Raw genomic sequence first — 17349 nt, forward strand, 5'->3', positions numbered from 1 at the left:
ACATCAATCCGCATCCAATTTTCTGCAAGGCAAGTTTTCGTCCACACATATTGATACTGTTTTAACACATCCCACTGGCCTAAACAAAGAGTACACCCACCTAGAGCATCTACACCTCCATCATTAGATAAAGTCCTTCCAAACCACCAAAAATGTACCACAGTCTACACTCAGCTCTGTAAAATAATAAAACAGAAGAAGCAACTTAAAATGAAACAAAATAGATCAGCGCGGTATTTAAAAGATTTGTACAGATACAACTAGTTAGTCATAGGTGCACTTCTTCTGCAGCTTTGAGCAAGGAGCTGACTATTACAGCAAATCCTTTGATGTCCTGAATCTGCTTGAAATCTGCAGGTAGGGAGTTCAAGAGGGGTGTGCCTTTGATCAAGAATGTCTTTTGTGCAGAAGAGATTTTATTGTATGCAATTGTACATTTTCTCACTGATATATAGTGGATGTTAACTATGTTACAACAAAATCTCAATGTAAAAGTTTACAATATGGGGCGTTGATATCCAACGCCCCATATTGAACGGGAGAGGTGACATGCAAGTGTATAAACGGAGTGGAGAAAGAATTACAAGGGGAGGACAAAAGAGAGGGGTCGTCTCAGAGGGTAAACTGGACCCTCCAGCAACATTTCTGCTCCTCATAGATAAACACATTCTCACTCATAGTCTCCTTCTCTTTACTTTCTGCACCTCCATCTTTAGTCTTTATCTCTTCCTGTCTTTGCCTTTGCCATGCGGTGAGGGGGTGCGTGTGGGCTCCGCCGCCTCCCCGGGGAGGCTGAGCTGAAGATGCATAACAGGCGTCTCTGCATGTTTGTTTGTTTGTCTGGCGCACACCCTGCGGCTTATTTAAGCCACTTTTGGGAAGGCGGGGAGCCAGCGGGGTCAACGGCAAGTTGAAACAAACATGCCTGTGCAGCGCGTAGCAGAGTCTGTGCTCAGGGGACAGCGGAGCAATGGCTGACTGGAAATGCTGTGTAGCCCACGGGCCAGATAGGACTCTCGATATACTGGCACTACATGTACCGTAGCACCTCTGCCTTCCTGTCTTCTCCCTCTCTGCCATCTCTCATCACCCTCTCTTGTTCACTTGCTGTGTCTCAAACACTTTGTTTCAACCAGGCACACGCGCGCGTTTTCAGCGGCTGCGACCCAGACAAACATATTCACTCATAGAGGCTCAGAGGAGTTTGAAAAGAAAAAAAAAAGACTTTGAAATACTGATGTTCCACATATGCTCACACTGACACATACACTGACAGATACACACACTTACAGAAATAACCACACACTTCTTCTTGCAGTCATTCATTCATAATGCTTGCATCCCAGCATGCTGTGTGATTTGTCTCTGAAGCATCAGCTTGACGTATTCTTACCGCTCTATTCGCCGTCTCCTCTCACCAGGGAGAGTTTCACACAATGTTATTGAAATATCTATCCAATATTTAATTTGCTTTGTGAATTTGATTGTCTCGTGAAATCTGTTTAGGTCAAGCTCTTATTTTTTAGCCACTCTAATCAGTTTTTGATGATTGAGAAAGCACTTCAGTTAACTTGGCTGAAAATGAGCTCTGAACAGCGTGCGATGTGAAATATGGATTAAGTGTGACTGACACAACAGAATGAATTAATACTACTTCTTTTGAAATCAAGCTCTAAATGCAGTACTTGATCCAGCTTCTTGATAGCTGAAGCTCCTGGTCAGCTGATCAGGTAACGACAGTGAGATAGTACTAATATCAATTCACTGGTTTCCTCGTCACGCTGTCAGGACATTGCACTTTACCTTTGGCTCTGTTGATGCTGCAGTTTAGGCACAAGTTCATGCATTCCACATTCATGCATCTTAGAATAAAAAAACTACCTCACTATAGCAAGATAAGGAGGTTCCTCAGCCAGGTAAATCACAATGAAAACTAAAAGAAAGCATTTAGATTGCCTGAAAAGAGACTACACTCCCATTGAAGTAGATTTCCTGGTTGTGTAGCTGATGCACAGTTACTGCACTAATGCCTCTTTTCCATTAGTATCAGCTTGTCTCAATTTAACTCTCAACTTACTCCTGTTTGTTTTCCATTACAATTTAGTTCCAGCTCTAAAATGGGCGGAGTTTGTGTGAACTCACTGTGTCGTCAGTATTGTACGTGATAAAAAAAAAAAACGATGCGACAAACTCAAGATGGAGGACCTGGAGGCAATATATCTGCTACTTGATCTGTGGTGAGTTTTCAGCAACAAAATAAAAAAAGCTAGTGTTGGCTTGCCAATTTTAGCTTTTAGCTTGGCTAGCAGTTAGCGCTAACTGATGTTAACTGATATTAGCCGACATTAATGGTCACACAAAATGCAGGAAAGTATGAAGCCATCATCCATCAGTAACTAGCTGCTATTACTGTTATTATTACTTCAGTTTATGTATTATCTCCTCTACACCAAATAATAGCAAATGTAAACAATAGAAATTCATTCACCATCCACCAATACACTCTCCAACACGGTAGTGGCCAAATCAACACCAATTGTCTTCCCATTGCTTGCCAGTTGCTGACCATAAATAGCATCCATTTGTTGGAACCACTTCCAGTCTAGTCTGTTTGATCCACTCGGAGCATTGTGGTCCTCGACCTGCCGATAGTCTCTTTTGAGATTTTTCAGCTTTTCTCGACACTGCTTGAAACCCCTTTGGTACCCGTGTGTAGTCATTGAATCAGAAAGCTCTTGATAGATTTTTTCATTCCGTGTCGCTCCATCTGGTTCTCTCTATATCGTTTCCTCAACAACCATTCTAAGAAATGTCTCCACCTCAGTGTTGGACCACAGAACAGACTTTTGTAGCGCCATTGCTTGTCACATAATGTAAACAACCTGCGAGTTGGAGTCGCTCTTCCAGTGATGTCACTCTCTGATCCTGACCTCTGATTGGCCCGAGTGAACGCGCCCCTGACCAATAGCGGCATGCAGTCTGGCGACGGCACACACAACCCGACTCAGCTCGCTTAGAATCTGGGTCGAGGAGTTACAAAAAAAGTACCGGTTAATGGTGGTTAGCTAGTGGAAAACCCTCCAAACCGAGCCGAGGCGAGTTAAGTTGAGACAAGCTGATATTAATGGAAAAGGGCTGTAAGAGTGTGTACAATTGTCATCCATATAGGTGTCCTCACTCAAGATTACAAAACTTTAGCAGGAAATGAAATGATTAATAAAAGGTCTCTGTTGTAGTGTAGGACAAACAAGGACCCAAATGCAGATTGGATGTGGATACTAGGAAGGGCAGGTTGACGGGCAGGCAGGCAGCTTGATGGGCAGGCAGGCAGCTTGACGGGCAGGCAGGCAGCTTGACGGGCAGGCAGGCAGCTTGACGGGCAGGCAGGCAGGTTGACGGGCAGGCAGGCAGCTTGATGGCCAGGCAGGCAGCTTGACGGCCAGGCAGGCAGCTTGACGGCCAGGCAGGCAGCTTGACGGGCAGGCAGGCAGCTTGACGGGCAGGCAGGCAGGCTGACGGGCAGGCAGGCAGGCTGACGGGCAGGCAGGCAGGCTGACGGGCAGGCAGGCAGGCTGACGGGCAGGCAGGCAGGCTGACGGCCAGGCAGGCAGGTTGACGGCCAGGCAGGCAGGTTGACGGCCAGGCAGGCAGGTTGACGGCCAGGCAGGCAGGTTGACGGGCAGGCAGGCAGGTTGACGGGCAGGCAGGCAGGTTGACGGCCAGGCAGGCAGGCTGACGGGCAGGCAGGCAGCTTGATGGCCAGGCAGGCAGCTTGACGGGCAGGCAGGCAGCTTGACGGGCAGGCAGGCAGCTTGACGGGCAGGCAGGCAGCTTGACGGGCAGGCAGGCAGGCTGACGGGCAGGCAGGCAGGTTGACGGGCAGGCAGGCAGGTTGACGGGCAGGCAGGCAGGTTGACGGGCAGGCAGGCAGGTTGACGGGCAGGCAGGCAGGTTGACGGGCAGGCAGGCAGGTTGACGGCCAGGCAGGCAGGTTGACGGGCAGGCAGGCAGCTTGACGGGCAGGCAGGCAGCTTGACGGGCAGGCAGGCAGGTTGACGGGCAGGCAGGCAGGTTGACGGGCAGGCAGGCAGGTTGACGGGCAGGCAGGCAGGTTGACGGGCAGGCAGGCAGGCTGACGGGCAGGCAGGCAGCTTGATGGCCAGGCAGGCAGCTTGATGGCCAGGCAGGCAGCTTGATGGCCAGGCAGGCAGCTTGACGGGCAGGCAGGCAGCTTGACGGGCAGGCAGGCAGCTTGACGGGCAGGCAGGCAGCTTGACGGGCAGGCAGGCAGGTTGACGGGCAGGCAGGCAGGCTGACGGGCAGGCAGGCAGCTTGATGGCCAGGCAGGCAGGTTGACGGGCAGGCAGGCAGGCGGGCAGGCAGGCAGGCAGGCAGGTTGACGGGAAGGCAGGCAGGAATCACGCACACTGATGAAACAACAATCAGGCGATGAGTGGTGAACTGAGCTGGCTTTTTATCTTGCTGCTGCTGATTTCCTGATGAGAACCTGGTGTGGACTTGGTTGCCAGGGAAACAGGCACACCCACTGCAGCACAGGTCAGAGCAGGAACCACAACAGTCTCAATGTATTAGTTATTTATTTATTTTACTTTTTATCTGTCTTATATTTGATTTTGCCTCAGAAATATGGTAAAGTTGTGTGAGTAACTCTTAACGATTATAGAATAATTCAGATCAATTCTCCTTCTTTTTTTATGCCATTGATGTAATAAGGTCATTATTTACTTAACCCATATAAAGATTACCCCCTTTTGTAAAAAGATGTCAGCTAGGGTTTTTGTAACAAAAATACCCCTGACTGATGTTTTGTTAATCAGAAGACAGAAGTTTACTGACAATCCCAGTAACAGGGAGTAAACTCCCAGTCAGCTGGCAGACACCAGAAAATAGTATGAAACTACAGAAGTACAGTTCCCAGTTTCAAGCATCTATTTGTCATACTGGTCAATAGAGGCGTGTAAATGGAAGCCTACACCATTACACAAAGCCACAAGGCCTCTTCTGGACATGTGAAAGGAGAAACCATGAATTGACCCCAAAAGTCAACCTTCTTCCCTCTCAGCCAGTCCTCAGCCAGTTAAAATGAATGCTTAATGAAATAATGACCAGAGTTATTAAACCTTACCACAAATATCTTCCACAATGAATGTTCATTAACACGAAAGATAGCAGTCAAAAATGTACTAAGCCTAATAACAGCCTGTCTATGTACACTGGTAATCTGAGCGTTAAAGGCGTGAGGGATTGCATCACAAAGATTAGAACCTCTCACATACCAAGTCTCACCTTTGTCCACAATGTACACACAGCAACACACAAATATTCAGAGTGTAGGAGATATCCTAATATCTCTCGCTGTCTCTGACACAGTCTCAGGTTCACACATTCCTTCGCGGCACCACTGCTTCTTTGTGATACCGCTCTGCCAGGGAACAAGCATTATTAGCTGCGTGACTGAGCTTTTATCAGATATTAGGGCTGTTCAAATGGATGATCCCACTACATTGCCGTGACCAACAGACAAAAAGCCCTCTCTTTTTGTTCAGCTCTCTCCCTGGCTCTTCCTCCCTTATCCTCGTCTCAAAGCACAGCTGCAGTTATTTGTTACCAGAAAAAAAAAAAAAAAGGGAACATTTTCCCAGAATTCCCTGCAGGGCCGTGTCCTAAAGCCTTTTCGGGCACTCCCGAAAGAACGGGAAGCCTTGCGGTGTTGTCACATGAGCAGCGTCCCATCACTCTGCCTTTTCTCTTTGCTGTCACATAATGGGTTCCTCCCAAAGGCACACAGAACAGGAGAGAACTGCTCTCATGTGCTTAGTGTCTATTTGTGTGTGTAAAAGACGAAGAGAAACGAAGAATGCTGCTGTAAACTACTGCTGTTGTATGAAGATGGGAATCTTTTCACTTCCCTGCTTGAGTTATCTTAATGCCGGTGCCAAATATCATGCACGCCGGTTTGCACGTACACGATTGAGACATGCTGTAAACGCGCACACCCTTAATGTGAATTTTTTTTCCACAGCCGTTGCCCAAGAGTACGAGAGAGATAACAGAAGTATATGACAGAGCGCAGGACTCTTTGAGCTCATCTCAGCTTATCTTTCCAATTAATATCTGCCTGTGTGCCAAAGAGCAGGCTGCTGTGCAGCTAATGATGTGGATTACTGCCGCCTGCTGCCCCGCCATTCCTGCTGCATGCTGGGAGCCCAATTCCCTCTGAGGTCTGCGATCTGTCACCTATACCCCTCCGTACACTTCCCTCTCGACATCCTACCTGCACTTCCTATCAACATTCAATAGGTGACACACTGAGCTCTAATGACAGATGCAGTGCGACTCCCTCTTTCTCCTTCTCATCTGTCAGTTCGCTGTCTGCAGTTTTTCCTCCCTTGTCTTCAGACTCCTTTTCTTTAAACATCATACCCCATTGTCCCGTCTATCCATTTCTCATATATACATATATATATGCATATATATATATATATATATATATATATGTATGTATGTATGTATGTATGTATGTATGTATGTATGTATATATATATATGTTTATATGTATATATATATATATATATATATATATATATATATATATATATATATATATATATATATATATATATAATATACACTCATACACACACCTAGCCCTCCAACTTTTTGTTTTACCCGCTGTCATTTAGAGACCTGAAGTGGAAAGACGTCTCATTTACAACCAAGGTGGAAACACACCCTCGCCGTCACGTCCCCCTCCTCCTCCTCCTCCTCCTCCTCCTCCTCCTCCTCCTCCTCCGTCACGGTGTGAACACTAATGAAGAAGAGATGAGTCCTCGCCTGTGCCCCCATTTATCTCTGCAAACCGAGGGACATGAGCACTTATCCCCGGCTCTCTGTCTTTACTTCTCGCGCCCTCTGTTTCTCATACTCGCTGAACCTGTGTTTCCTCTGACAGAAATAGAAAATAATACCTTCATCATTGGAGTTGGTTACTGTTCAGAATAAATTGAGCCATTTGAGTTTGGTCCAGAACGTTTTGGCTGGTACCGCTGCGTACAGGGTGGTCCAGTATTAGCATGACAATACTGAGTAGTCAGGGTTTCAGAAAAAAAAAAAAAAATGCAGCCACATACTTAATGCTCTGATTAAGGTTAATTTGCTACTTCTATGCTTTTGTTTCCATTGTTTCCAATAATGGGTATGTTTTTCTGTCTGAAGTGTTTAAATGCTTTCTGGATCCAGATATGAAGGACAAAGCTTATGTATTATAGATCTGAAGTGACTCAGCTCTGACGCCCTGTACTTTCCTTCTTGTGTTTTCCCTTACAGAGGACATTTTCAGCCAGTCCCTACTCCGACCCAATCCAGGTCACAGCAGATGTGGAGAACCCTGAAATGTTGTGGGTCATGGGGCCAGTGTTGGCAGTGATCCTCATCATCATCATTGTCATCGCCATCCTTCTCTTTAAAAAGTAAGACTCAAGTTTATCAGTCTGTCTTTTCTGTTTGAGGTTGAAGTGCAATGGCAGCTGAGATTGTAACTTTCTTTTGGTTGCATCAGGAATGGTAATGAGACACTTGCAACAGACTGCACACACACACACACACACACACACACACACACCAACCCATAGCATCCACTTTCCTTACCATAGTGTGCAGTGTGATGGAAGAGGAACCCCCTCAAAAAAAAAAACAAAAAAACATTGGGCTGACTTTTAAACAAAATATTCTGGTTTACTTAACGCTTTTCAACAATACTGTGCTAAACTATCAGTTGAATTGGCAGCTGACATTGCTGTTGCAATAAAACTGCTGCTTGACTGTCAGATGTTTCTAGGTAGGAGTGAGAAGTGTGTTTTGGCAACACCACTGGTCATTTCAAATAAAAAACAGGAGGCTGTAACAGAGGGCTTAGCTAAAAGCTCAGTCAATATCTCTTTAAAGCACTTGAGCTGCTCCTGTGCAGCATACCATGATTACAAACAGACCCATGAGGTGCTACATAGGATCAGAGAAATGGAGAATACTACTGCTCATTATAAGCAAATACTTACTCTAATCCCTATATTACATTTTTTAATCATCTAAAGTGACTTATTTAACCCAAATACATTTTTTAATGGTTTGTTTCTAAATGTTTACGAGTTGCAGGCTTACATTGTTATTAATTTTGCTAATTTTTGGCTCTGTTGGTAACAAATGGCTTTCTGTCGTGGTACTTTTTTTTTTTTTAAATTTAATTCATGAAACTATAAGTACATTAAAAAAATGTATATTAATACATACACTGCAAAAACTGAAATCTAAGTAAGATTTAAAATCTTAAATTGAGTATACATGTGCTTATTTTTTAAAGGTAAGATAATTCTTAGTTTTTATGCCAGAGAATTCCTCTTGTTTTAAGAGTATTTTTACTTGTTTTGGGAAATCTTGACAAGCCAAATTTTCTTGTTCTCTTAGCAGATAATTTATCTTATTTTAAGCAACATTTACCTAATTTTTGTATACTTTTTTCTTGTTTTTTAAGGCTGAGTTTTTGCAGTGTAAGAAAATCATAGGTTAATTCTCAGCATAATTAAGGAATCCTGACATTTTTTTGTTTCAGTTAAAACAAAAGATATATTTATAGTCATTTTTAGGGCTACAAAGATAAGGATTAATTAGCAGAACTAACCAGTCTTTTAAAGCTTGCAAGTGAATTGGACATTCTAAAGTTACCATTTGGATGGGAATGTATTACCTGCAAGTCATTATTTACCTCACTTGACTTCTTCCTGATTAAGTTCCACATCCTATCTTGGAGGCTCGATTACAAATTCTACTTTTCACATTATACCTGTTCTCCAACCTGCCATCCAGAGCCGTGCAGACCGCTGTGCAGCTGCTGTCTCCAGCAGACTTATAAAAGGACTGGTTAATAATAGGCCTTGAGACAGCTCACTGCTGAGTAGCACATCCTCTGTCTGGAAGCCCTTTCTCTGCGTGGACACGGATTGACAGAAGGGACTGTGGGGAGGTGGGATGTGTGCCCTTTTCAGTGGCAGTAAATGTGCATGGGAATAATCACAATGTAGCCCTATGGTTGTTATTGCTACCTACAGATTCAAACAATGATCATGCTGTTTCTGGAGACTCAAGCAACTGTTAGGATATCAGTTTTCTTTCTTTTATTTCTCTTTTTTTTTTCTTTTTTTTGTCTTCAACTTTTGGCGTAACAACAAAAATTTTAAAAAGTTACTGAATAGCAATCACACATTAACTCCCTCCCCCTTCTTTTTTGCTCTTGCCAATGCAGCAAACAGGAAAGGTGGGTACTGTCACTGTTGCATCAGTCATAACTTCATCCTCTGCTCCCCAAGTCCTTCTCATTTGTGTTGTGAAATTGTTCACATGTGGCGTTCACTAGTTTCCTTTGGGGTTAGGGTTAGAGTCAGCTGCATCTACTTCTCAGCTTCAGTAGATATTACACGGAACAAAAAAAGAAAGAAAAAAAAAAAAAAAGCTTCAGACAGGAGGAAAATGGAAATGTCTTCCTGCTGATGACCAGTGTGATTCGATCAGTTCTTGAAGCATTTCAAAGCACAAGAAGCAGCCGACTCTTCTGCCCTCAATAGCTGAGGTCAAAGGAACTCCGGAGTCACGTCCATTTATCAGTGCATGTTCCTCACTCAGATCATCCTTTCTGCCGTGTTTGTCTTCGTGCTGTGTTTCATTAAGACCGGCCACATCTGAATATGCCAAGAATCACCTGCTGCTGAACCGACCATTGTCAAGTAAATGCCAGACGGCCAAACCTGTGAAAAAGACATGTTCCCACTTCTTTTTTTTTTGAAGGCTGACATTTTCCTCCGAGACTCATTCTTCCACTTTTAGCCTTTTTTTAAAATTTAACTTCACTCTGTTTCCCTGTAGCAGGAGTCTTAACAAAGGGTCCTGCTCTACCCTCATTAAGTGCACTCTGTTCTGCACATGCTCATCCACTCACACTGCCTGAGTGTGTGTGTGTGTGTGTACATACATTCTCACACATCTTAACCCTCACTTTTAGCCAGCCATGAATAACCCCACAGGGGTTGCTGTCATGTTTACTTTCGGCCAGCACTACAGTGTCATGTAGATGGGTGTCTGATTGGGTCAGAGAAATAGATGAAATGTGCAGAGAACAGATCACAGGTGCCCAGCGCTAACCCCCCTTCCTGGGGACCACCCCGGCCCCAGCAGTGATCTCTGGGAAAACTGGATACGGTCTGGCTCAGCTCTCGGCTGGAAAGGAAAAGATGCTTGTCAAAGATTAGCCGTCATGCCACTAGCATTAGCTTAAGCCCCTGCAGCAGAAGATAACAGGTGGCATTGAGGCGCAGACCCCAGCATCTGAGGGTGGACCAGGCTAAGGCTGTGCGTGCACCACCAGCTTTGTGTATTCTCACCACGACGCGCCCTAACAGAAGGCCCTGCTCCTTCTTAAAACCCGCTCTTGCCACTTGCAAATGGAGTGCAATGAGATGTGAAATTTCCACAGGGCACCCTGATGCTCCTTTCCGCCCATTTCCATTTGCTGTCAGAAGGCATGCGAGTCTGCAGCTGTATTCGTGTGAGCGTGTGCGTATGTCAACAGATGCTGGCTGTCTGAACACAGGCAGGCCACGTTTACTCCCCGTTTCTCCTCCTGATGGACGAACCCCACGGTCGAGTGAGCCGAGCCAGTCCGAGCCGCGCCGCTCTGCTTCCGCGCGATGTTAGATTCGGCGAGGCGAGGCCTGGCAGCACAGGTGCTGCAAAACCGCTCTAATTATCCAGTGTTGTGCCACCCAGCTGATGAGCTAATTACAGCATCCGCCTGTTTTACTCTCAATCTGGAAAGCCAGTAAACACAATGTGTTGTTAGCACACAAACACGCAGCAGTGAAAAGCACACATTTCAGTCTTTCAGTGCAAGTACACACCCTTGCACATGCCCATGCTGCAGCTGTCACCTAACCAGCAACAAACCCAACCCTAGCCCACTCCAGCAGAATTATAGTGTTTCTTCAAAAACATTAAACTCCTTTTTTTTTCCCCCAAACTAATGAGGATGAAGCCCAGGTACTCACTGTCTCTTGAATTACCGATCCTCATAAGTAGTTTAGCGAGCTATTATATGCACTGTGAAGATCATCAAGTGTGCAAATTTGTCAGAGTAGGTGAATATAGTAGAAGAATCGATGTAATTATAAATCATCCTGTAGTGTCTAAGTTCTCTTTGCTTACAGAGCTGGTTTGAGAGCTCTTGTGTCAGGTAGCACGTGGTCTCGGCATCATGTACTTATTACCTTATTGTCTGTTCTTGCTACTTCAGGAAGCGGGCGTCACCCTTACCAAAAGATGACCACTCAGGTGGGGTGAAAGACTCTCTGCTGGCCAATTCTTCAGACCCAGTTGAGATGAGAAGACTCAACTACCAGACGCCAGGTAATGAAGGACAGACTTACGATCCTACACGCTTGTGTGTTGCTTCATTTTTACTCTTCACACTTGTCCCTGTGATGGATGGTCGAAATGATGCAAGCGTGCTGCTCATGAGGGGAGGTGCATTGTTCAGGGGTTTCCAGACATCGCTCATATGTGACTGGTTTAGCTGGTAGGCGTGCGGGTTGTTATTGTTTGCCAGACCTGGGCCATGTTCAACAAGTTTTTCTTTCCTGCACAAGGCGTGCCACACATATGAACCAATATAACCAGAATCAGCCTGGATCTGGTTTATTGTTAATATTAATTCTGGGTTTTTTTGTTAGTTAGAAATAAAAAAAATTATGATTATTCTGGGAGAACGTCTTTGTGTTTGTTTGAGGATATGAATGTCAGCCTGTGCTTCCTTTGTGATTTAGACTTAAAGGAGCTTCTTTCCCAAATGATTATTCTTCTGACATTCAGAGAAACTCATTCCATCTTCACAGCTGAGGGAAAATATTTAAAGCTGATTTAAGACTTCAGTGGCTTTTCATAGTTACACCTTTCCCTTTTCTTTTTTCGTCTAAATTCTTAACAGCCTACCTAGAAGCGATTTGTTTCAGTCTTTTGATGGGTCTCTTGTTTGTTTGTACCTTGTAGCGGGCGTCGCCGTGTGAACTTCACATGTCCTGCTTATTCTGTCATTTATCCTCAGGCTGTAGCTCTAACCGATTTTCAAATCAAGAAAGAAAGAGAAAATGGCTATTATGCAAAAAAAAAAAAGAAACTAATTATTACGGATTTCCTACCCAGCTGACAGTAGCAGTGGAGTCAGGCTGAGTCATTGCAGTTTCTATCCTCTCACATAGCAGTGAAGTGGGTGGGATGGGGGGTTATATGTAGGAGGGTGCCCGCCTCAGCATCAGCCTTCTTCCTATTTCCTCCTGATCGTCCTCCTCCTCCTCCTCCTCCTCCTCCTCCTCCTCCTCCCCTGGTCCTTGCTCCTCCTCCCTCCATGAGCTCCTTTCATTCCCCCCAGCTGGTAATGAGTCCTGCTGCCTCTGATGTCAAGGTGAGCCAGGCCGAGGGAACAATGGAGCTGAGAGAAAATGTCAACCCCGGTGCACGTGGGAGTGTGCGTGTTTCTGTGTGTTTTTCTTGTGTGTGCGAGTGTATGTGAATCCCTTCTCACGGGTTATTAAAGATCCTATTTGCCATACGTACATGCACACACACGCACACACACACACACACACACACACACACACACACACACACACACACACACACACACACACACACACACAACCCCTTTGAACCCCTGCAGAGGAATTAAGCAGTGCTGCCGCTCTGAAAAAGCCCTGTTCTGCCATCCTCCCACTCCACCTCTCTTGTCTTTTGTCTTCCATTTCCCCCCGTAGGGTAATCTCTTTTCTTTCCTCTCATTCTCTTCCCCCTCTCACTCTCTCTGTACGTCAACACTTATTTCCTTCTTTTTCTCCCTTACCATTTCTCTGTGCTGCTTCAAGAGTGGTGATTATCAAGAATCACAGAGGCTGTGTCTAGATGCTGAAATCATACGAGGCTTCAAGCCTGAGCTGAGTGAATATTGAACAGCCGTTCCTCTGTCCTCCTGCTCTTTCTCTCTCTCTCTGATTCGTCCCCAGCAGGTCAACATTCCTGCTCTGATTCTGATTGTTGTTGAGTGCTACAACAGATAGCAGCTCTCCAGCATCTTGTGTGTGTGTGTGTGTGTGTGTGTGTGTGTGTGTGTGTGTGTGTGTGTGTGTGTGTGTGTGTGTGTTTGTTTTTGTTTCTGACATTTTCTTTGCTTATTAGCTCTTACTAACTTCACTTATCTCAGACAGACCTGGATCAGGTAGCGTTTGCAAATACCTCATTTAAATCACTTGTTTCCGGTACTTTTTATGATGTATGAACCATTAGATCGCTTACATGAGCCACAATTCCTTCAAAACACACACAAAGGAATATTGTAAATGGATATTGTGGCTCTTTATCAGCTGAGTTGTAGATATAACAACTCATTCTGCCAGTAATAAAGTTGTATAGTGCAAAGAATAAACTTTTTCTGTCTGAACCAATGTAACACACACATAAGTGAAGATTATTTATTTGCAAAGCAATCTTTGCTCCTTGGTTCATATTGAGCTACAATAGTAGGCTGCAAATAAAATAATAAACTTCTGCAGATTAATATCATGAAGCAGAAATAAGCATGTTGGCAACTGACAACACACTTGTAAATTTTCAGTGTGCTTTGATTTGCTGGCATTTTAAAAGTATATTCTAAGTAATTGTATACTTACACAAAGAGGAACTGCTGAAACTACGTTCTAGGGCTGAAACTGTGAAGGATTTTTCCTGATTTGTTCAGGAAGTTTGAGTTTCATAGCTAATTATGTAAAACAGTCTTTAGGATCAGAATTCATATGAATTGAAGCAAAAATGCAGAGCAATGAGCAGAGGATGAAATTTAGTTTATGAAATGACTTCCACTCTCAGGGAGAAATGCTTTCAGTGGAACCTCTGACCCCTGATTTAAGTACAGATTATTGTTCTGCTCAGGATCTTGCTGAGTCATCGGTTTACAAAGCAAACTGTGTAGATAAAAATTGTATTCTATCGCTTTCTTGTGGATTGTTTTCTTATACAGCAAACAAGCTCCCCAAATTTTTCCTGACAGAACTATCTGAAGTGTAGCGTAACATTTTGTTACCGAAATTTGAAAAAGTGCAAACATAAAACACCTGGACTCCTTTTAAAAAGCAACAATTGCCGTTCGAGCTGAGTAGTTTCTCCTCTCCTCCCAGGTCAGCTGTCTCTACGCTAAGTTTACAACACTTTCTAAGCTTCCAGCAGCTTGTTGTTAAGTTCTGCACAATGGCCCAATAATGTGAGTCAGGGGTTCTGAAGTAGACAAACATCTAAAGCCGGCTTCACCAGTGTTTGAGATCCCTGTTTTAAATCGACCCAAGGTTTAGGCTAGTTCATTTAAAAGACAAGAGTAATGTGGGTCAAGTATTCAGCCTGACTTGTGTGTGTATAATACTGTGTAAAGGTCCTGCTCAACCCCTTTTGTTCACAAGCAGTCATCTTTCCTGGTTTTCTTAAAGTGGCAACAAGCAAGAGTTTTCTGGTGGTGTCTATAAGGTTATTTTAGATTTTAACTTATTTTTAGTCCATTCTTTGTGCTGCACCAGCTATGGAAGAATGCCATGTGACTGACCGACGTCACTGAAGCATCACAATGACATGAACTTTGGTTTTGTCTCAGAGCATGAAATGTGACTTCACTAAATAAATAAATAAATAAATTACCACACAAATACATTAACAAATGAGGGACAGCTTACAACGTTAAAACGTTTACAATATTGATGTAAAAGTGACCCAAAGCCAAAATTAAGCTGATATGCAAAATATAACTAAAGTTTAAACTAATGAAAAATGTCCCTAGTTTACAGATGCAGCACACTGAGTTTACACCTATCTGGGGAGTATGAGGGTCTGACTTTATTTGTTTTCTTTAACAGTCCAAACCTCACCACTTGTATTGTCCCGTCTTCTGCAGACTCACTTAACCAGCTTGAAAGGTTATTCACAGATACTTTATGGTCTTAGTCTGATCCTGAGCCACCTCCATTGATTGAGTGTTCTTCTTCCTCCTTCCTTTACTCTCCTCTCTCAACAGGTCCCAGCTCTCATCGCTGCCCCAACACTCCAAGTTAGTCTGTTTTCTCACCTACTGCATATTCCCCCCTCACATGCAGTCTTTTCTTCTTCTCACTCACTCCTGAACCCATTCCCTCGTTGCAATCCTGACAGACATAACAAGCTGACAAGCTTGTAGCCTCTGGCGCTCTGAGGATGCAGCAATGGCCTTCCTCTGGCTGTGAACTTTCCACAACACCTTTATGATGCAGAAGCAGAGGACTACATGCTTTCATGGATAGTTGAGCAGTGCGGACAGTTACACTTGCTGTGCATTAGCCTTGTTATCTATGACTTCACCCTCCATTTAACCAAAAACCTCGCTGTAAAAGACCAGCACAAACACATTCACACTGATGTTCATTGCTCCCTCTTTGAGATAGTATTAAATTTGTGTAATTGGTCAGGGCTCATCTTGTAAAGTGGCCATACTTACCAGCCATTATACATTAGCATTACAGGAATAAAAAGCCTTCAAAGGCCTTTCACCTGAAAACACGTTCCTTGACCTTACAGAAACACTCAGCAAAAGGAGCTCATCTTAATACACCTAAAGACCTATTTAAAGTGTCTGATGTATGTGGCTTCTTGGCTATATGTAAGGTTAATGATGCTAGGTGGTTAACCTCAAAGGTTCTTCATGCATTGCATACCGTTAACTTTCAACACATGAGGCAAGTTCCCAGCAATCCGTTTAAGTACATAGCCCTGCCAAGTTCAGAGGGGGAATTTGTGTCGGTAGATTAGCAATAAATCATCCAATAACCCAGCAATGAGGAATCCAGGGAGGGAGGGTGGCTGAAATTAATCCAGCCCAAGCGCTCCAGGCTGGGCCAAAAGATAGTCTATTGTAAGGAAAAGGATTTTCAAAGAAATGAGTTTTGGCTGGTGACCAGTCACTTTTTTCCCCTCGGTGCAAAGTGACAGTGTGACTGATTTGTAGAGACTTGTGGGTTCTTGCTCCTTTTCCACCTCTGCCACCAGCTGAGCTTTGTGGAGTCGAAGAGATGTCTGCCTCTTGCTCCTTTCAAGGAGCACACTCACCCAATCACTCATGCACATCTCCGCTCCAGCCCCGCCTCTGTCCTCCTCACTTAGCATGATGATATCACCAAATGTCACCGAATGTCACCAGCCTGTTTCAACTCGTGCGCTCTCTATTCCTGTATCTCCTTCTTTCCCTGTCCTCATGCATTGTTGAACAACATGCACTCTGCTCACTGTTACACAGCCACCTCATGGTCCCGCTGGCAGCCTCACTCACCCTGTGGTCCAACCATTGTTTGTGGAAGTCGACGTGCATGTTTGATGTAGGATCACAGGTCTCACTCTTTCCTCTTCTTCTCCTCCTCTTCCTCTTTCCCAGGAATGAGGGAGCACCCACCTATTCCTGTCATTGACTTAGCTGACCACATAGAGCGACTTAAGGCCAATGACAACCTCCGCTTTTCCCAAGAGTACGAGGTAAGAGCTAATACACTAATACGGTACCAGTGATTCATGCGCTTTCGAGCTTTCAAATGCATTTCTTTGCTATTGTGTCTGCAAGGAACTTTTTATCCGTTTGATCTCATATGCATGTATTCTAATGGATTATGGAAGATTTCTTTCATAGAGATTCTTTAGTCATTTTTACAACTCTATTACAGATCCCACCAGGATCCCAACACTTACATTAAATGCTGTGAGATGCTTTTTCACCAAGCTAGCAGGTGGCAAGTCGCTTAAGCAATCTGTGCGCATCTTGCTGTTTCCCCGAAGAATGTTATTTTGCAGGCGGTCTCTCTACTGCAACTCAGTGAGGGATTATCTTTTCAGTGTTCTCACCATAAAAAAGGATAGAGAGAGAGAGAGAGAGAGAAAGGGAGCAAATTTGCATTTAAAGTGGTACATTGCAGGTTTGAGGTCTAAGCAAGGCCAGATGAAGAGGAGAGGCATCCTTGAATACAGAAAAACACGATTTGTCTTTTATTTATTTGCTCTGATTTTCGGATGGGTCTGATCTAATCAGCTCTTTTCTGTTGATGGGTCCAACAAGACCGCCTCAGTTATTGGAGCTTTGCTTTTACATTTTGCAGTTTTAGCCTACAAAAGAAACTTTTCCTGACATCAACACCACAGGACCAATTTCCAAGAAACTGATATATTTGATTTATTATATATTTG

General features: G+C 44.1%; 1 protein-coding gene across 5 annotated transcripts in view; it reads left to right on the forward strand.

The window, feature by feature from the left end:
• Positions 1 to 17349, forward strand: part of ptprfb (protein tyrosine phosphatase receptor type Fb) — a 181668-nt gene that overhangs the window by 141542 nt on the left and 22777 nt on the right. For all 5 annotated transcript variants that reach the window (XM_079244008.1, XM_079244010.1, XM_079244011.1 and 2 more), the window contains 3 exons: positions 7348 to 7490; positions 11357 to 11469; positions 16550 to 16647. In XM_079244008.1, coding sequence (XP_079100134.1) covers positions 7348 to 7490; positions 11357 to 11469; positions 16550 to 16647 — 354 coding nt within the window. The remainder of the gene's footprint in view (positions 1 to 7347; positions 7491 to 11356; positions 11470 to 16549; positions 16648 to 17349) is intronic.

This window comes from Telmatherina bonti (genome assembly GCF_933228915.1).
Source record: "Telmatherina bonti genome assembly, chromosome: 7".
Lineage (NCBI taxonomy): Eukaryota > Metazoa > Chordata > Actinopteri > Atheriniformes > Telmatherinidae > Telmatherina > Telmatherina bonti.